General features: G+C 35.9%; 1 protein-coding gene across 3 annotated transcripts in view; it reads right to left on the bottom strand.

The window, feature by feature from the left end:
• Window positions 1-21,377, bottom strand: part of ANKS1B (ankyrin repeat and sterile alpha motif domain containing 1B) — a 439,810-nt gene that overhangs the window by 349,354 nt on the left and 69,079 nt on the right. For all 3 annotated transcript variants that reach the window (XM_035551795.2, XM_035551794.2, XM_050708106.1), the window contains 4 exons: window positions 15,686-15,761; window positions 12,456-12,557; window positions 4,543-4,653; window positions 1,238-1,413 (listed from right to left, as the gene is read on the bottom strand). In XM_035551795.2, coding sequence (XP_035407688.1) covers window positions 1,238-1,413; window positions 4,543-4,653; window positions 12,456-12,557; window positions 15,686-15,761 — 465 coding nt within the window. The remainder of the gene's footprint in view (window positions 1-1,237; window positions 1,414-4,542; window positions 4,654-12,455; window positions 12,558-15,685; window positions 15,762-21,377) is intronic.

Genomic DNA, 21,377 nt, shown 5'->3' with positions numbered 1-21,377 from the left:
TAACCAGTCCCTGTTTCTGAAGATTTGTTTACACCTCTGGTTCAATAAACAAATAGATAAAATCTCAGCAAATGTATTTGCCTGATTTACCGGCTCCAGGTAAATTACAGATTTACTGGCTGAATACTTCCTATTCACATTCTATTTCATTTAGGTCACTAAAAATTTCATTCCAAGTAGACAGAATTATATGGATTACATTTCCTGCAAAACAGCAGCTGAGCAGATTTAAATAGCAGTTACCACCTGAATACAGAGAGACACTAAAAAGATGCATAAAAATGCTTAAACAGGTTCAGTACCTTGTTTAGACTGACTTCAATTTGGGTTACGTATCTAATTGCTCAAATGTAGAAGGACTTTATAAAAGTAGCTACTGCACTTCGGGGCAGCTAACCATCTTTGTAAATTTCATTCTGTCTACACATATTGTAATAAATCCTTCAGCACATAAAATTCCTTAACTTGTTATGCTTCTCCCTGCACATGAGCATAATTGTTCTTAACTTATTAAAAAAAAAAACAAACACATTGAAATTTAGCATTTAATATTTTCGCTCTGTTCCATGCATTATTTCCTGGGCAATTCCATTTACTTTACTTACTGAGGAAGAGAATTCAATTAAAAGAAAAAAAAAAAAAAAGTGCCTTGTTACCATGTAATGAAAAAATGAATCCTACAGGACTTTATTCACAGGAATCGTATTAATCAAGTTAAATTTTTAACTGCAGTTGAAAATCACTGAAGTATCAGAACCACAACAATTTTCAGTATTAGACACTCAGTCTTTAATACCATTAACTACCAGGAAATAAAATGTGTAGGAATCATAACTGAAGATGGTTAGCTTCTTATTTTGGGGGGCACTTCTGATTAGATCCTACAAGCCTTTAGTCTCAGGTATGGTACTAAGCACACGGATTTCAATTGATTTCTCAAAAAAAAAAACACCATCTCCTTGCACTCCCCATGCTCAAAAGACAAACTAGCCTGAGCTTTTGGTCATATTAGTGGTGCCATCAAAAGCTTTTCTTAGGTCTCTCAGACAATAACTTTATAAAATTAGGGGAACATTAAATTCTACATGAATATAATATATAATGAGCACACTATATTCTTTTTTACTGTTATATTGTTAGGCTTGTACTATGCTTACTCTTGTACTATTTCTTGAATGTGCCATAAAAATATATATATATATGTATATATAATGTCGTTGTATCCCATCTTACTTACTACATTAAGCTTGGATTGGCTTCCACTGGTCATAAGTTCTTCCTCTGATATTTTACTAAAATTGTCCAGATAATGATCAGATATTGTATGAGACAGATCTTCAAAAGAGTATTCCTTTTCTTGGCACAATTTGATTTCATCTAAGAGCTTTGATAATTCTCCCGTCACAGCTTCACCTTTAAAAACAGACATACCGTTAGTCAATACATAGAATATCAGAGCTCATTTATGCCGAAAAAGGAAATGCATGTTTTTTTACATTTTTGCTTGATATTTCTTACATTCCATGCCTGGTCATCTAAACAGTGATCTTCATGCACAATTCTCCCTTCAAAACTAACAGTGTCTCTTTGTAGAATGGGAATCAGTGGAAGAAATCTACATACTTCCATATTCCCTATATTTTGTATTTTAGTTAGGATGACAGACAACATGTACTTACCCTTTCTCTGTTTTCTAGCTCTGAAAAGTAGCTAAAAACAGCAACTACCCAAACATGTGAGGTTAATCCAAAAAGGAAAGTGGCTATAAACACATAAAATTACTGTTCCATACTCTGCATTGTATTCATGTTTGCTGCTGTGATCAGTTAAGACATTACATAGGTTCCATAAGCTCTTAATTAGGTTGGAACTGAGTTTCTGAGAATGCACATCTGTCCCATCAAAGTTGTTTTACAAATAATTCTTGCTCACTTTCCCAGGACCCAATTTATTGGAATGGTGGAAGGGTATACTGGGATAAAACCAAAAGTTTAAAATATACCTCCCTACAGCAGACTATAAGAAACCCATATTTAGTGCATTCTGTATTGCATTTCATGATTTCTCCTTCATTTATCAGATAGCTTCAGTTAAGCAGTTTACCAAAATAGTAGGACAATGTGTTTTGTATGTCTGCACTGAGGGCCACTATTAGAAAGATAACTATTAGAATTACATTGAGTAATACAAGATTAGAATCACATTGAGTGTTAACTCTTCAGCAAACAGCCCACTGGCAGCAGAAGACCTCCACGGAGTAAAAAGCCTCTGTCTTAGAAACAACTCCATTAGGTCCTGATAATCTATTGCATATGTGTTACACAGTTATCTTTAGTAATAATAATAAACATGTAAATGAAAGCAAAGTTTTTTCCAGAGGCAAGTAAGAAACCTCTTCTCATGAGTGTTTTCCAAGAGTCATACTGTTGGAAACTACAGTCCTTCTACTTAATAAAATACAGAGATAATTCTTTTTTTTTTTTTTTTTTCCATCCTTGCATCCTGCACAAAATGCAGCGAAGAATAAACAGAATGAGCATACTAAGCTCAGCATATGTAAACTGCATATACGTACATTGATGTAACTAAAGAAGCCCCAGATAAGATTCTTTCTGCTTGTTCTAGAGCTCTTTATGTGCCATTTTTCTTCATAGCCTTTCTTTTTTTTTTTTTTTCCATTGTTCGGTATGCTAGGTAAGCATTAATGACACAATTTATTCTAAAATATTTTATAAACTACAATTATGGCCAGTTATGACTGCATTTTTAGAGCCAAGAACAGAAGTTTTTAATTAAAAATATCTAACTGAATTTTAATATCTAAGTAATAGAAATTATGTATTCAAAACTCTTGTTGCTCTTAGTCAATGGTAAGTTTGCTCAAAACCTGTAAATGAAACAAAGGTGCAATCAGGACTATTTATATTCAGCTTTCTATTTAGAAAATTGAAATTATTGCAGATTAATATTAAGTAAAATCAGAAGTAAAAGACCTGAATGTTAAGAACAATTTTTAAAACATGCTAGAGTGCCCCCAAGAAAACGCAGATTGTTTCCTACAGATTCATGTTCATGTCCCCTAGCTTGCTCTCAGTGCAAAAACTTCGTGTTCTTCTATATATGCCTTGCAATATTTCTTACTGGGCATGAATGAGTTGAGTGTGGTGAGATGAGAACTGCAAGTGTGCTGACTGACCTGTCTGTAAGCGTATGCTAACTGGCTAACTGCTGCCAGAAAGAATGCATAAAAGATGAATTTTGCCTAAGTTTCTTTCAGTACAGGTACTAGTACCTCTCTCCCCTCTATCCAAATATCTATTTTCATGAAAGTCCCAGGAAGGTAATTGATACATCTCTCTCTCTTCCAAATTGGGTTTAAATTTAAATTATTTGAAATTAGATTGTTAGAAAATGACAGATGGATGGATGGGAAGTACAATAATGTGCAATTTCTTTCCTTTAGAATCAGATTACACAACAGATGAGGAAAAGAAAACTAGCATATTTTACAGTATTTCTATCTTGCAAGTGGAAAAATGGAATGAGAGATCATGACTTCATTAAGAAGTAAAACATATATTAGAATTATTTACTACTTAATTTCAGGATGGACATTTCTATTGCATAGGGTAGCTGACTTCATGAATGATTCTACTAAACTCAAAGGAACTATATATCTTTTCATACATTATATAACTTTTAAGTATCCCAATGGGAAATGTGACTGGAACTAGAGCATTTGTTTACTGTCACCATGAAGATCATAATCTGGCTTACAGCAGTAAGCTTAGTTTTCTCATGAATTAAACTCTCATGGTAAAAAGGGTTAAAAAAAAAAGGGGGGGTAGGAAAAAAAAAGAAAAAAAAAAAACAACAAGGAGAGGCAGAGTTATTTGCCAACAGTCAATTGCATTAACTTTGGATGATTTTAGAAGCCAGTAATGAGGTTTGGTTCTACAATAGGATGGTTTTTATGGAACAGCACAATTACATTGCAATCAGGAAATGCCCTTCTCAAGAGACTATGGTGCATAAAGGGTGAGTAAGAACATGTACAGTGACAGTGAGGTTACATGAAAGGTATGTTAGAAGGCTTATCTGCAGGAAGAATGGGAGAGCAGTACCCAAATGGTCCTTGAAAGAGTCATCCAAATGTAACACAATTGGAAAAGGTACTCATAGTGACAAATTCTCTCTCTGACTTGAATGTCTGCAGAGTATTTTGGCATATTTATTAACCTTCTATTCTACTTATGAAATGCATTATGCTATATAAATTTAAAAGATTTAAGATCAAATAATGTAATACATAGTAAACAATCTGTGACTTGTCCTTTTTGAGAATAGTTCTTCGTTTCCCTGTATGACACAGATTACAGTGTATGCAGTCAAGATAGGTAGTTAATAATGGAAAAAAGCTTCTCAATATCTATCTCTTTATCTTTTTCAATTCGTATGTTTGTATAAATATGTTAGCAATATAATTTTAATAGTAAAGAGAATTTAATACAGCTTCTTTATTCACAGAGTACATGTATTTACTTTTAGCCTTTGGAGATGGAGGAACTTCTGGGGACAAAATGCAAGACTGATGTTCTGCGCATTCCAGTGGGCGTTCCTCTGAAACACTTGCATTTCCTGTTTCCATATATTCTGTAATTTAAAGACACAAATACACTTAAACTCATGAATTATACTGGTTTATTCCAACAAAAAGTATATTTGCTATTTCTTTTTTTTTATAAAACCCTTTCCAATTTTTCATATATCCTTGTAATTACTAACAAACATTGCTACAGGCAATCATTTATTGAAAATACTATAAAACACTATAATGGCCAGTTACCTCATCTAATCTGCTGAAACTGTTACAGAAATCTCATTGTAAGACTAATGAGTTGTGACTATTACTGTCTTTTTCCTGTCTTCTTGAAATATCCAAGTAACTTTTCCATTATATTATTACTGTTGAGTCTTCTTTTGTTTTAAATTTGTTAAGACTTTTTAGTCATGATATTACAGATGTTCACAGTGAGTGGAAATATTGATACTAAAAAGACCAAATACTCTACTTGCAGTACAGAGACTGAGTACATGAGGAAAAAGAATGCATTGTCAAAAAAAAAAAATTTAGATTTAACTAGCAGTCTAGAAAACTGCATTCGAAAATTTTCCTCCCTTTTATGTTTAAAATTTCCATTGTCCTACCGTCATGACTGTGTTTATAAAAACAGGTAAATTTGAAATGATGAATGAAATAGACTTCAGTTTCACTACTATCATTTTTGTGTAAACATACATTATTTTCATGTGGTTTTGTACACAGTCTAGCTCCATGAAACACTAAGACTAATGAATGCTATTCCAGGACAAATATTAAATAATAAATTAGAAATTAATTTATGCAATAGTGGATTATTTTTTTTCCAGCAGAGTGAATGGTTCTCAGTTCAGGCAGTTATTTTACATCTTTACTTGCTTGATTTCCTGAGGTTTCCTAACCAGACAGTAAGTACAACAGCAAAAAATGGCAACACACACCACAGTGAACTACAATAACCACTTTCATCAATTTCACACTGAAGGACTGAAGAGTTTCTGGAAACTGAAAATCTCTCTAATTTAATTTCTGCAGTCTACAACACACTTGTTTAGCTTGCTTTTATTCCTGATTAAATAACAAATCCCAAAACCCAAATACAATCTGTAATAAAATAGGCATCTGAGAAAATGAAATTGGAAATGGCAGAGAACAGCATGCAGTTTCAGAATGCTATGCAGGTTGCCAGTTTTTAAGTCTGTAAGATTTGAAAATGCCCTACATTATGTCTGATGGCTTGTAATGGTCCCCTGGATAATCTGTCATATATTTCTCCATATGAAAATAGGCAAATTTATTTTTTTCATTTTTATTTTTTGTGTGTAGTGCTGTAAGCAAAGAAGCAAAGATGAGTTATAAGCAAAAGACCATGAGAAAACCATCAGCATGACAAAATGCTCTGGAATGTTTTCCAGCTCTGTCAGCTATATTATTGGTCACGTTACTGTATGAGGTGGAGGAGAAATAAAAGGGAAGCTAGACGCAAAGAAAAAAAAAAAAAGAAAAAAAAAAGGAAAGGAAAAAAAATCATGCCTGAAAATATATGCTTGACAATTCTGCAACTGTCCAAAAGCACACCAAAAATAAAGTTCTACCAGGTGTGAGTGTTCAAATTATTGGATAATGATAATGATATTATTAGGAAAGGAAATGCAGGGGAGGGATTGTGAAGAATTTTAACCTTGTAGTCTGATATTCATATAAGACTCTAGTTTTAAAATAGTACTCTATTTTAATTCTTTGGCAGCCCCATTTTCAGACCAATGCACTTACCTGCTGAAGACTAGTTCTGAGGTGGAAATCCCAAGTTTGAGGTAAGTCTCTTAAATACTTAAAAACTACACAATTATTTCCAGAAAACCTCTGCAAAAGGCTCAGCACACAGAGTGCTACAGAGGTTTAGAACAGGACAACAAAAAGTACCATACAGTTTTGGACTTCTGTGGGACTTCTAACTTGTTTTTCCTGCTATTGAAAATTCTATGGGGTACATGTGAGAACAATAAAGACATGGATTCGGTTGTAAGAGCTTGTAGTCTATGTAAATGAAAACTTACCCTTGTTATCAAAGAAACAGACACAAATCAGGTGATCTATTTTAAGAGCCAAAGACAAACTACACAAAAGCAGTGGATGCTTTCATCAGCACCAAAATTCACTTCACCTACAGCTACTTAGAAATTCATCTTCCATGCCTGTCAAAACTCACTGAAAAAGATGGTACTGTTAACCACCATCTGCCCTGACTATGGTGTACTTGAAAGACTGCTCTGGTGCTCTGGATTCCATCACCTTCCTCAAAAAAAAAAAAAAAAAAAAAAAAAGGTAATTCAGAACAAAGGCATGCTTAGCCAGTTAGACCACTTAATGACCAGAACATTTTCCTCAGTTGTGGTATCACGGAGTTTAGAGAAAAGACTCATTCCCGTAATGGGGAGGGTAAAGTCTGCTCAGGACACAACCTGCCAATGCATAATGTGTCTTTCACCAGCTTTCTGCATCATGTCATCTTGCTCCACATTCCACAGACAGCGGGAATGACTAGCAGGATCATGGTGGGTGACGTGCTAACATACGCACGCTAGAGATGGTTCTTCACCAAACTGGGAAGAATGGAGTATTTTACATCTGTTGACTCAAACAGAAGATTACAGTTAAATAAGGATTAATAATAAGAATTTCAAAAAATTTGCCTGCTTAGTAGCATTCTTTTCTACAGCTATTTGATTTTAAAATAGTCTTACTCACTCTAAAGGGCCATGTACACAAAAAGTAGTAGTGTAGAAGTGGTCCCATATCAGTGGAAATAAGAGAAGTAGGGAATATGTCCCCAGGAAGGTAATACATGCCAGAAAAGTCAAACTACAGCAGGAACTCCAGCTTCCTCACTTTAACATGTGCTAAGCCAAAGCCAAGCAAAAGGGAAAGCTTTAACATGTAAGCAGACACACGCAGCTCTCTCGCCTCACAGAGCAGTGAGCGCCAGAAAGCTCAGCCATGAAGGGAACAGGGCCCAGCTCAGCTGGAGTTGCTGCCGAATGTCCTGGGCAGTGAAAGCCTTGGCTCAGGCTTGCTCTAACTTCAGCTCCTCTAGGTCCTCATTCCTCATTGACGTCAGGATTTTTGCTTCATTTATAAACCGTGGCTTTTAGAGAGAGTCAGAAGACATTTGTACACGTGTTCAAGGATGATAAACAGAAACAAGTACTGAGTACTGCTATGATTCTGAGGTAGCAGAGGAAACAGCTAAATAGCAGTTAAGTTAATTAATAAACATAGTTAATACTATGCAGCATTTGCACAATAGCCTTACAAAACGAGTTGAGAAATCCCCACAAGAAAAAAAAAAGGGGGGGGGGGTTGTAATTAGTACCCCCATTCTTTTCCTCCCACAAAGTTCTAATAAATTCTAGACTGGAAATCTCTTCCATCCTTCCAGTGAGATTGAAGACGTGTACTGGAGGGACTGGAAAATCTACTTGTCTACAGAAAGAGAGGGAGAGGAAGAGAGCAAGAATAAACAAAAGGCCTGCGCTAATGACATTGCAGCTGTTTAAGCTGGGGGGGCAAAAAAGGAGTTCTGGTTCTGCTTCTATTCCAGCAGCTGCTTATGTATTTTCCACGTATGAATAATTAGGTAACATGTACAAACTACATTAGTTTCTCAAGCAGCAGCAGCAGAAGAGAAAGGAAAGAGCTTTCCATTACATCTCCCTCCATATTGTCTACAGAGCAGAGCTTACTGTGCCTTCCTGGTACTCCTGTCTTTTCTCATCTGTTTTTCTACTATCTCCTTTTTTTTCATAATAACAATAATTCTGTTTCCAAAAAATAATAATAATAATAATAATTGTAAAAGAGCAAGATTCTAATAGAGAACATAGTGGTCTGTGGAGAAAGGGTTGAAATATGGTATAGAATGCACCTGTGTCACGTTCACATGTGCTAAAACTAAAACACAGCTGGTCGGTTTAATTTTAGGAATACTAGCCTTGGCAACATCCCTTTTATCTTCAGTGTCTAATTATAAAGCCCTAAGTGCCAATACTGTTAACTGCTTCAGCACTGAATGCTGTCATTTCATTGCATCCAAGAAATACATTTGCACTGTAAAATAGCCACACTTGGCACAGTATTCTAATTCTCTGCTTTTTGAGTATATAATAACAAAACAGCTAATTCTTTCTTATCATGTAAAGAATCTATAATAATACTACATTATACTATACTATATGATACTATACGATACTATACTATACAATACTATACTATATGATATGATACGATACTACACTATAAAGTATTTTTAAATAAGCTCAATGTAGTTCAGAGCTGAACCAGACACAGAAAAAGATGGGACATATATGAAAGACAAAGAATTAAAACTTGAACTGTTATTCTAATAATTCCATCTGTATTTAACAGGCAGTAAAAAGAAAGTTCAGGTTGAGTATAGATTAATCAGCCTTATTCAGGTTGCTCTTGAAAGTGATTTAATTATTTATTTGCCATCTATCAGATAATAACTCTTAAAACCATTTTTTTTAGCAACTTCAATTACTGTTTTCTCAGTATGGTGGAAAAGATTATAAACTAAAGATCACAAAAACGTTAAGATCACTTCTAAAACCTCACTGGCAAAAGTTTTTATTTCTTTTTAAGCTATAATCTGTAAAAAGTAGTTTTTAAAAATATCCTTATATAAAGGCAGAACACTAATAGAAACTTCTATCCACAGTTCCTCAGTTCTGGAAGTACTATTCACAGAAAACTACCAGTCCTGTGGGTTTTAGTATCAGCTGAACTGATTTAGTATTGCTGCCTCCATGAACTGCTTCCAAAGATGTAAATTAATTTCTTCTTTCAAGGAACTGCTTTCCCTTCAGAGAAGTTTCTCATCAATATCCTCATAACCAACTGATTATTCTCCCTCAAATCTTTCCTTATGACTTTGGTTTTTGACTCTACTTATAGCATTGAACACTATCTATCAGGCCCACCAGTAATACCAGTCGCTTTATTTTCTAGCCTATTTCTGTCAATCTGTTTATATGCATCTTTCAGCCTTTGTTTTAAATTTTGAAAACTGTTGTCTTGTGGCAGGAATAAATATTATGCTCTATGTTAATACTATAAACTGTACAGAGATACTTCGGGACCTAACTAGGGTTACTAGGTTTCATAACAATACAAGGGGGAAATGGTAGAAATCAGTAAGAATGCCAGAGGATAAAATCTTACTTTAGCCTGGCAACAAGGTGAAAGAATCAACTCAATACCATTGTGTCTGCTTAAAGAAAAAAAGAAGAAACTTACAAAATCCAGACAGTGTCTGACACCATTCATTTCTTTTCTTTTTCCTGTAGGTCTACATGAAGGAGACATGTAAGCTTCCCTAGACAATCATCTGTACATGGGAGGTTAAATAGGAATGTATTTGGAAGTCTCTAACTCTCTCTCAGCATTTGACCTTTCTTTGCATGGTATTCATTACCCACGGAAGTTGAACTTAATTACAGTACATTCAGGTTTCCCAAAATTCCAGTGCTGCACTGATTTTTCAGCTACAGTGGAATAAATGCCCACACTTCAATGAAGAATATATTCATTGGCTTTTTAGAGGCAGGATAGGTCTGCTCTATCATCAACAGTGCTAGCGCTGAATCCTGCCATTCTTGTTTTTATCTTTTAACTTCTTCTCACAGTTCAAACTTGATCTTTGATGGTTAAAGCTTTAGCAAACCCTTTGCTGGTGAAAAAGAATCTCACTGGGCTCCACAAGAGAGTTCTGAAGGGGCTCCTCCTGTTTTCTTAAGGTTCAAAATGACATCTTTGTAAACATTGTTCATCCTTGCACATCACTTCTGACTATAAGGCAGACAGAAAAATAAACAGCTCTTTGTTACAAGACATCGTAATATGAGCTGCAACTACTTAGCAGACTTCTTTATATATTCAAGGCACACATATGAAAGAGATTGCATGTCAAAGCACCAAGAAGCCTTAAAATTGATAAATTTCTTTTTTTGTGGTAAAAACTAAGGGCAGTTACTGACCCATAAAAAGGACAAACCCTTGAGATGGGTTTGGGTGCTGCTATTACTGTTCATAAAGTAAGGGTACTTTGAAGAAAATGTTGACCGGTGGGGTTGATACTGTAAGGATATCACACTGAAGAGAAAATGGAACAATGCAGAGATACTAAAATGACAGCTGTTTTATTTGGCAATGGAATATTATAATGAAGCTTAGATTTATGTCTGAAGGTTGATTGATTTTGATGTCTAAGAAAATGGATGCTCTGGCTGATCCTTTTCCTTTCTCTGAAGAAGTTTAGGTATGATAATAACCTTCTTTCCCTCTACATAGTTGCAACTCAGTGAGATATAAAGTTTCACCATATGGTCTATATCAAATTAGGAGCTCCCTTCTGCTGGCAGAGGAAAGTTCTGCTTGCCTCAGATGGACCTTTCTTCCCACTTTTTGATGACTGTCTCTGTCAGTTACCTGGGACAGAGCTAACTCTGGGACCTGAGTCGTATAGGAGACAAGCTCATTAAAACAAATGTTTATTTATATAATTACAACGTTGTTTTATATTATTTTTATGTACTATTAAATATATGTAATAAATTATATATTTTATATATTACTGGTTAATTAAAAGAATCAGATCAACTTGCAATCTGCTGTAAGCTGGGAATAAGGAAGAGAACTGTATAACTGGAAATAAGGGAGAAGGAACACAGAATGGGACAAAGGGAAGAAGAAAATAGGAAGGATGGAGAGGAGTTAAACTGTCCCTTTCAGTAACAGCAGGTTGTTAATTCAGTTCAGCTATAACATGAACCTGCAGCTTAAGAGAAATCTCCCCATCCAGTCTGCAAAATTTTTATTATACTTAGAGGAACTTTGTATTTTTTGGTACACCACCTCATTGGAAAAGGTTATCAAAGCTCAATAGCCAGTCTGTAAAGAAAAGAAAACCTGAAGGACACTGTGTGGCCACATGACCTCATTTTCTCTAGAATATGTACTTATATTATCAGGTATCAGGGAGACTGAAGCATGAGCTAGTACACTTGTAGCACCCATAGTGAGCTGACTAAAATGGCTCATTCAAACACAGGAAAAATACATGTGTAGATGAAGCTGATACTTGCAGTGATCTCCTTAGTTAAACACAGCTAATGAAAGACTAATCTGAAAATGCAGGGGAAAATTTCATACAAGGAAAGAATGATGTGTAATACTGAATTATGTACTTGCTCATATTTGACCACTTTACTGTCATGTTTTAGAGTTTAAAAAAAAAAAAAAAAAGGAAATGATGAAGTTCCATCAGTTTTATAGCATGAAACTAAGATGAATGAGAACAAACACATGCAAAAAAATTTACATTGTTTCTGCTATAATGACAAGAGTTACTGCCTGCTTTATTATTATTTTTTTTTTAAAGACAATGAGAAAAATGCAATGAAATGTTTTGAAAGTTTGTCATCATCATTCAGTCACATTTGTTATTTATGAATGAATCAGGTATCTCAATTCTAGTTTGCCATCGCAATTGAATGGAACTGCAGTGAAACATTACAATATATTGTCTTGCAATGAAGAATGTACAAAGCAACACACCATACTAATGTCTATTGTCAGAAAAAGGGAAGAGTTTACTCTGAAATCCAGGTATTCAGAAACTTAATTTTGTGTATCTAGCAAACAAGAATTTTGTTCTTAAGTCAAAAGAACTCTTTTGTTTAATAAAATATTTTAAAATTAGAAATTACTATATATCTTAGTATGCCTCCATCCTATTCTGATTTGTCTCTAACAAATGTAACTGAATACGACTTACCTTGAAGTAGAGCAGCAATTTGGAGTGACTGTTGAGATGGATGTTCTTTAAGAATATCTAAAACTGTTCTACCCAAACTGTCCTTTATGTTGGTATCAATTCCTGAAAAAGAGAATGATGTGTGGTGGAAATTTTAATCTCAAGTACTTCTGATTATAAATGTGGCATATCAGACTCAATTATATGACAAATTGAATGCAAGCAGTTATACAACTGTAGCAGATTAACAGCTGTGCTACAGTTGAAGTACAACATCCATTTCTGTTTAAAGCTTGAGTAGCCTAAAATTCACATGCTGACATGGATTGTTTTTATGTTTCTGTCACTCATGACAATATAAAGTAAGCTTCTTTAACCAAATTTAGGGGTACTTTAACAGACTGTTCCTATGAAACAACCATTCTAAAAACAATGTTTTATAAAATCAAGAAACACTCTGAATGTTTTTCCTACATGTCTTGATTTTAACTCTCCCCAGTCTTCTCTAATTCATTGGGTATTTTTCTAGTGCCTACTACTAGTATGTGTGTTGGGAGCAACACTGAAAAAGTTATTAACCTTCAAAGTTTTATACTCCCTGAAAAGACTGAAATACCCATATGTAATGTAAAGGCTGTATGCAAAGCCAGAACATTTACTCACAGACTGCTCAAACTGTTGACTAAGTAATTGGCTCAAACTGTGAACATAAGCACAAATACGTAAGTTTGAGGCTTATGCTAGATAGGTCTCAGAGAATACGATGCACATGCTGCTGCATGAATCTTCACCTTTGTATTGTGGGGACTTCTTTGGGGATGTTTAACTTATGGTATAAGAATGAAGTTGTTTTTTAATTTAGATGTACTTTCAGAAAAAGTAGAGGGATAAAAGATCATAAGAACTGGAATAAGATTCTTCTCAGGAAACTGAATAGAGGAAATCAGAAGAAGCAGGATTTATGAAGATTTATGTTCTGGAAGCAAGATGGGATCTCTCTACTCACCAGAAAAAGCTGCAGCTCTTGCTATTTCCTTACTGAAGGAGAGTTTCCTAATTCATTTTGTGAGAAAGAGATATTTGTTTTCTCAATGAAAATAAAGCCAAAAGATTGCTGGGCTAGTTAGCTATGGTAGCTTATTTTCAGAGTCGGAAGACACCAACTTACACTTTTCCTTTGCAATGCTACTCATAACATCTGAGCCATTTTTGAAGCACAACTAGAGAAAAGGGGATTGTTAGATGAAAAGGGACCAGGTGAGGAACACTGCAGAAGTGCAGAGCATTTAGAGTTGAAGGAATTCACAGTGGAGTTCCTACTCCAATGTCTTGTACAATCATACAGTGGTAGAGGCTATAACATGTACTAGTCTTTGAGAAGTATTATTTATCTGTGGTCTAAGGGCTTCCCATATTTCTGTGATATTCTCCATTCCTTACTATTTATGTGAATTAATATAAAGAGGCCCTATGTTTCTGAGGGCATGTGCAGATCCCTTTCTGCCTGCTCCTTAGTCATCCATACAGAAAAACATTTTGGAAGAACCTTTTTTTCTGAAAGTAGATCTCAGATCACATATACACAAGCTGAGATTTAGTTGAGGAGCTGTGACATTCCTTCTTTTGTACAGTATAATCCCATAAGCACTGATAATAAAGATCAGTAAAAACCTCACTATAATGGAATTTCATGTGTCTCAGAAGAGTTGTTTCTGGATATTCTCATCTTCACTGGTCTTCTTACTTATCAGAGAAGACAGTTGTTCAGATAACAATTTACCTCAAATAATTCTGAAACTCTTACGTAGTAGATAGGTTTGTTGGGACTATATCTATGTTCTCCTCTCCTTTCAGTACAAAAGCAATTCTGATAGACCCAGTGCCTTCCTTCAGAGGCAGCCTAAGTTTATCTAGGCAATGAAGGAGCAGGCAGAATGGCATGTTTGTTAGGAAATTATGTGCAAATTAGTATTCTGGTGTCTCAATCAAAGAAAGAAACCTGTTCTGGCTTAGTTTATGATCTCTTGGGTCAATTTAATTGCAGAACAAGGGCATCCAGGGTGTGTGTGCAGAACTATGGGTAAATATACCTATGAGTAGACAGGAGTGTGTATAAATGCATAAATACGGCTTTTAGAACATGTACCTCTATTGACTAAAGGGTAAGTCAAAGAAAAGGCTATGACCAAAGACTATCAGAATGTATGAAGCTCTATATCTTCCTATTGGAACTGCTAAATAACCTCTCCTTTCATCATATTCTGCATTGTTCTCACTTTCAAAACAGGTTCCTGATAGTTCCTCTTGAGCTGATTTTTCATCTTCTCCTACTCATCTATGCATGTGTCCTATACCTCTTTTACCATGAGAAGACAAATTGAGGAGAAAATGCTGAGGCTCTGATGAAGATATTATGCAGGAAGATGAAATATGAATGGAGTACCAAGGGATCAAACATGCAGCCAGTGCATCCTATTGCTTGGACAACCTTGGTCAGATTGCTAGTGGCAGTGAAGCAGGAGAATTAGACCTTGTACATGGGAGCTCTGAAAAATTTTTAATGGAGATTAAATCCCCAGAATCTTGCTTAATAAAAAGCCAGAACTGCACAGTGGTATATCACCTCTTTTTAATGCATGGCGAAATGACTAAAAATAAGTGTCTGCAAAACAGGAAATGAAGAGTTAGAGTATATGGAATCTCCATAATGTAATAACACTGTCATCTCTGAGTGATGACATATAATCAAACTTCCTTCACAGTGGTTACAGAACAGTTTGGGGAGGAAAGCCAATAGGCAGCTTAGGTCAGTTCAGGCATAGTGACAAGAGACTACACTGCTTTATAATCTTAAAGTCATGGAGACCACCACAGGCTCCAATAAATGGAATAAAAGAAGAAATGGGACAATAATGCCTTTTATTTCCTTGCTGAACCTGTCTTTCAGAGTGAATAAAAAAAAATTATGTAGCCGTTTCATTCTCTGAACACATTTATTCTCAGAATACAGTGGCATACACTGACTCATACATGGAATTTCTGAGTCTTAGAGAAAACATTACTTTTGTTCTCATTGTGTATCTTTATTTCTTATTCTAACGGAACATTATTTTAATGATAATTACATGTGATTAGATTTGCAAGGGCTGAGAAATATAACAGTAATTTGAATAAACAAAATGTGAGGAGGCAAACACCAGATTAGGAATACTTAGAGTAGTTGTTCAGTGCTTCCTGTAAGTTAAATTTACCTGTTTCAAGCAAAATGCGTACTACTTCCACCTTTCCAAAGAGGGCTGCTTCATGTAGTGCACTCCCTTTTTCTGTCTAGAGAAACAAAAATATTGTGATATTTAAAATACAAATCTAAAATACCAAGGAATCTTTTTGAAAATAATACGTTTAGAAAATAAGTATTTTTTCCCTCTATATTATTAAATAATATTGAATGGGCAAGAAAAAATACTACCCTAATGTATTTTTTTTCTTCAAAATAAGAACATAAATGCTGCCAGATCTACTATAAAAATTAAAAAATATATAATAAAATATAAGGCATGTGAAATAAAACTCCCAATTAACAAAATTGCATTTGTGCAAAATTTCTAAACTCCTGTTATGGGCAGTGAGAAGGTAATTAGTAGTCAGTGGAACATAGCTATTCAGCAGAGTCAGTTTACGTGTAGACATCTACACTTAGGTATTTTAGTCTGAAAGTGGATCACACCCTAGGGGTTCAATTCAGGTGCACAGTGAGAGCTGCCTGACGATACCCCACCTGGCCTCCAGCTGTTATTCCAGTTGATGCTGCCTTTGATCTGCATCTTATCTGCCCCATGCAGATGCCTTGGATACCCTAAGGCACCTCCATCGTTAGAAGTTTATATTTAGATCATTTAAACCCTGCCTTAGACATCTGTGAGCCTGATTTTGCAGAATTCCTTGACACAAAATTCTATGTGAATGGGAATTTTGCTTAAATGTAAAGCTCTGAAAACAAACTCTCTTAACAAGCTACTTATTATTTTGTATTGCTGACTGTTACTCAAGAATCTGAACATTGTTTGGAAATGCCTTTCCAAACAATAGCATCAGCAATAGCTAAATCACTATTAGATCTCACTGAATCTCTGGCTCATCTGCTTTTTTTGGATAGTAAATTAGTTTTTGAGTGGTTTTGATTTGTGGGCAACTGTTAAAGGATTTGCTGGTTGGATTATTCACTTTTGCTACATTTCTATCCAAATGCAGCTGTCATTTTTGTTATGATGGAAAGACTTCCGTGGGAAAAAAAAAAAAAAAAAGTATTTTAACTCTGAAATAAAATAGTACTTTATTATTTATTAGCTATATCAAAATGCACTACTGTTACAGAGATGCAAATAATAGATACTTAGAAATAATCAGTGATCTTGAGGTGGGATGTGGGCACATGGTAAGCATACATATACATTCTATAAGTTGAGCCTGAAAACTCCTTGTTATGTCCTTAATAGGAACACTCACTTTTTATCTTTCTTCATACTTAGTATGTGGATGTATAAAGTAGAGCATGCCAAATGGCATTTACATTCAGCATATCAGGTATACCATTGGTATAATAGATAGGAGAAGAAAGTCAATAAGATAATATGCATATGAAATACATATCTCAAAACAATTTCTAATCTTTCCATTTTTGGAAGCAATCCAGATGTACATTCACAGACATTTTGAATGAGAAAACTAAATATTGAGATTTATTTAGAGATAATTTCAGAATCCTTCATTCAAAAAGCATCTACAAGAGTTTTGCACTAACTGTGACCACCTTTAACACTGGGTGACTCTTCAATGACATAGTGCAACCACAAAGGTACATACAGAGCTTAAGGTGCAGCTCAGAAATTACTGGGAATGGAAACAGTTCTAATAAAGGGCATTGATAGCTACAGGTCTGATTATTGAAAAACGCTTGACCTCAGAAATCTCACATAATGCCTTGACACAACCTATTTTCACCATATTGCCTTCAGTGTTTGTGCAGATATAGCATTTCCTTTGGATTGGTCACTTACTGACATGAAAAAACCTTAAGACTATTGGGTGGACCTGGTACTGTTAACATACAGTTCATTGTCATCAAGGAAGTGAAGTAGAGCTTTGGCCCCCAAACTATTTGACTTAGGAAAGATAGAAAGTGAAATTCAAAAGCCATAATGGGGAGAGGCTTGGCATGGTAACCTGTCAGAGAAGAACACCAAAAGAGATGGTCAGTCACAATGGATCACTCACTGTTTTAAGAAAATTGAAATGTCTTTCTCATCTTTGAACATAATTGACTATAGTTGAACATATTCTCTCATATCTGAACATGCATCAGCAATGTGTCCTAGTAGAAAAAAAAAAAAAAATGGAGTACAGGTTGGGGGATGACCTGCTGGAGAGCAGCTCCATGGAGAGAGATCTGGGGGTCGTGGTGGAAAGCAAGTTAACCATGAGCCAGCAGTATGCCCTTGTGGCCAAGAAGGCCAATGGGATCCTAGCCTGCATCAAGAGGAGTGTGGACAGCAGGTCAAGAGAGGTGATCCCCTCCTTCTACTCAGCTCTGGTGAGGCCACACCTGGAATATTTTGTGCAGTTCTGGGCTCCCCAGTACAAGAGGAACGTAGAACTTCCAGACAGGGTCCAGCATAGACCCACAAAGATGATTAAGAGATCGGAGCATCTGTCCTATGAGGAAAGACTAAGCGAGCTGGGCCTGTTTAGCCTAGAGAAGAGGAGATGGAGAGGGGATCTTATCAACCTCTATAAATACCTGAGGGGACAGTGTAAAGTGGAAGGGGCCAAACTCTTCTCAGTGGTGGCCAGTGATAGGACAAGGGGTAATGGGTATAAATTGAACTACAGGAGGTTTCATTGCCATAAGAGGAAGAACTTCTTTACAGTTTGGGTGACAGACTGCCCAGAGAGGTTCTGGAGTCTCCTTCTTTGGAGATATTCAAAACCCCACCTGGTTGTGATCCTGTGTAACATGCTCTAGGTGACCTTGCTTGAGCAGGGTTTTGGACCAGACAAACTCCAGAGGTCCCTTCCAACCTCAGCCATTCTGTGATTCTGTAAGGGATAATAATTACAGTGATGCATATTTGCATCTATAGAGTACTTGGCTCTGGTGAGGCCGCACCTCGAGTACTATGTTCAGTTTTGGGCCCCTCACTACAAGAAGGATATCAAGGTGCTCGAGAGAGTCCACAGAAGGGCAACGAAGCTGGTGAGGGGTCTGGAGAACAAGTCTTATGAGGAGCGGCTGAGGGAGCTGGGATTGTTCAGCCTGCAGAAGAGGAGGCTGAGGGGTGACTTTATTGCTCTCTATAGGTAGTTTAAAGGAGGCTGTAGTGAGGTGGGGATTGGTCTATTCTCACACGTGCCCGGTGATAGGACGAGGGGGAATGGGCTAAAGTTGTGCCAGGGGAGGTTTAGGTTAGATATTAGAAAGAACTTCTTTACTGAAAGGGTCGTTAGGCATTGGAATGGGCTGCCCAGGGAAGTGGTTGAGTCACCATCCCTGGAGGTCTTTAAAAGATGTTTAGATTTAGAGCTTAGTGATATGGTTTAGTGGTTTAGTGGAGGCCTTGTTAGTGTTAGGTCAGAGGTTGGACTCGGTGATCTTGGAGGTCTCTTCCAACCTAGATGATTCTGTGATTTTGTGATGTGCCAGCAATGAAATCCACAGAGGTTCAAATGTTATCAGAAGCCTCAGCACTAAGTTTTATTGTCCTACAGATGAAGTGTAGGAAGAGAAACCAGATGTGTCTTGGCTGAAATGGTAGAGAGATTTCTGTATTAACATTAATAAGGAACCTTTTTCAGTGGAAAAAGCCAACATATTTTAATGACAACATCTATCTAGAATCCATTTGTGTGGGGTGATCAGGATTAATGCTCTGGTATGCTGAATCAACTGCTTAGAGGACAAGGAAGAGAACTGATCCTTAGACTCCTTAGTTAAGAGGTGGGAAAGGTCCTGATATGACAATTATCAGAACTGGAAGTAGTCCTTTCTATTGATCAAAATTGCCCAAATCAGAGAGACTGAAGGGAAGGCAAGTAACAGTTGACCAAAGCATATACCTCATAAGAAATGAAATGAAGATTAACATGAGAAGAGGAAATTTGCTGGTGACGTCTAAGACAAATAAATCTGGGGACAACCTGAGAGCATCCAAAGCCAAATGATATTTTTTTCTTTTTGCATTTTCTTGTTCCTTGATGTATTCTATGATGGTATTTCTTGTCATATCTGTACATGATCCTGAAACTCTTTGCAGGTATTCTGCACTGCCCTGAGTTCCAGGGCAGTCTTTGCTTTACAACCCCAAGCTATCAATCAATGCTAATGAATGCATATCCGAGAAATGAGGCATATGTTACAAGCAATCTGTCAGGAAGAGGAATTTGAAAGACACACCATATAAACAGTGGACTGATTTGTCCACTATGTAGGTGATTTTCTAAACAAGAAGAGAAATATTACCAGCAAATTGAAAGAAAATCAGTCTGGGAATATGGAGATTGAAAACAGACTTGTGAAATGCAGATGTATAATTCTGCATGAGATGTCACAAGGATGAATGCTGATGTAAATCCTAAAAGCTCTAGGCAGGATTTCATGGTAATAGTGAATACCTAATGAGTAAATCAGATCCCTCTTGACCCAAAAAACTGTCCAGAAGGCAGAACTGTCCTTGTTAGCAAAGTGTTCAGTTACCAAACTCCATTTTAACATAAGGTGCTGATGCTCAGGATGAACAGAGCTAAGGGTTACTGGGAGGACTGGCAGAGTAGATTCATATCCCTTTGTAAATGTACATGTGAACTACTATTTGAAGACAGAAATAATGTTTATTGTTGTTGTTTTGGGTGCAATAGAGCACATTACTTAAACTGGAAGTATTAAAAATGTAGTTGCAAATAATCTCTGTATTCTATATTATGTGAAATGCACTAGAGTTTTTAAGTGTAGATCTTTTTCACTTATAAAGGTGTACATACATGCTAATATACTCTTGATGTCTATACTACAACAAGTAAACTTGAAATTTATAGACAATATTCTCTGCTTCACTCTCTGAAGTTTTCATTGCCTTGGATCATATAGCAAAGTGAACACTACCATAATATCTGGAAATTCTTCCACAGTGACATTTAATGCAAGAAATGACGATATTTTTTCATGAACACAGAGAGCTACAGTCTGTTTTAGTTTGCACCAATGTATTACATATTGATTCCCTGCCTTAAGTTTTCTGTGTACCAAATAAAAAGAACTATAGCACAAAATGTGCTAAGCGTGTAATAAAATGTCCCTGCCCCAACTAGCTTACAGCTAAATACAGGCAGAGTGTTAGAGCTGGGCACACAAAACAAGCAAGGGTAGAAGGGCATTGTGAGTAAGAACACCAAGATACACAGATCAATTTGGTGTACAATTTGCAGGCTCACATAAAATCATTAAAGTTTTTATTAGAATTGCTTGTTGTTGTTGTTGTTTTAATTATGTAAATATGTGAGAGTTTGTAATTAGGTTACTTGTCTAGTCCTTATTCATTGGCAATTTACTATATGTTTGATATGGGTTTCAGAGATGCTCTGAATCACAGAGTGGTAGCTTTGCAAATTGATTCAGGGAATATCCACCATACGTAGTGACAGCAAAAAGGGACATAGCTCTTTGCAGAACTTCGGAGACAAGCAATGGAAATTGCCACCATTACTGAGTCAGACAGGGAAGGCAAATAGGGGTAGATAAAAGTGGGATAGGCAGATGGGGCAAAAGTTGCAAAGTTAGTTACAATTATAAAATTACTGTTTACATGAAACATACTATACTGTGCAGTATCTTATTTTATACTGAGGGCCCAAAATCTATCACTCACCAAAACCTGTGTATTTTTCATATGT

This window comes from Cygnus atratus, chromosome 1 (assembly GCF_013377495.2).
Source record: "Cygnus atratus isolate AKBS03 ecotype Queensland, Australia chromosome 1, CAtr_DNAZoo_HiC_assembly, whole genome shotgun sequence".
NCBI lineage: Eukaryota > Metazoa > Chordata > Aves > Anseriformes > Anatidae > Cygnus > Cygnus atratus.
The sequence above is the reverse complement of the archived record's forward strand: the minus strand, read 5'-3'. Positions and strand labels throughout refer to the sequence as shown.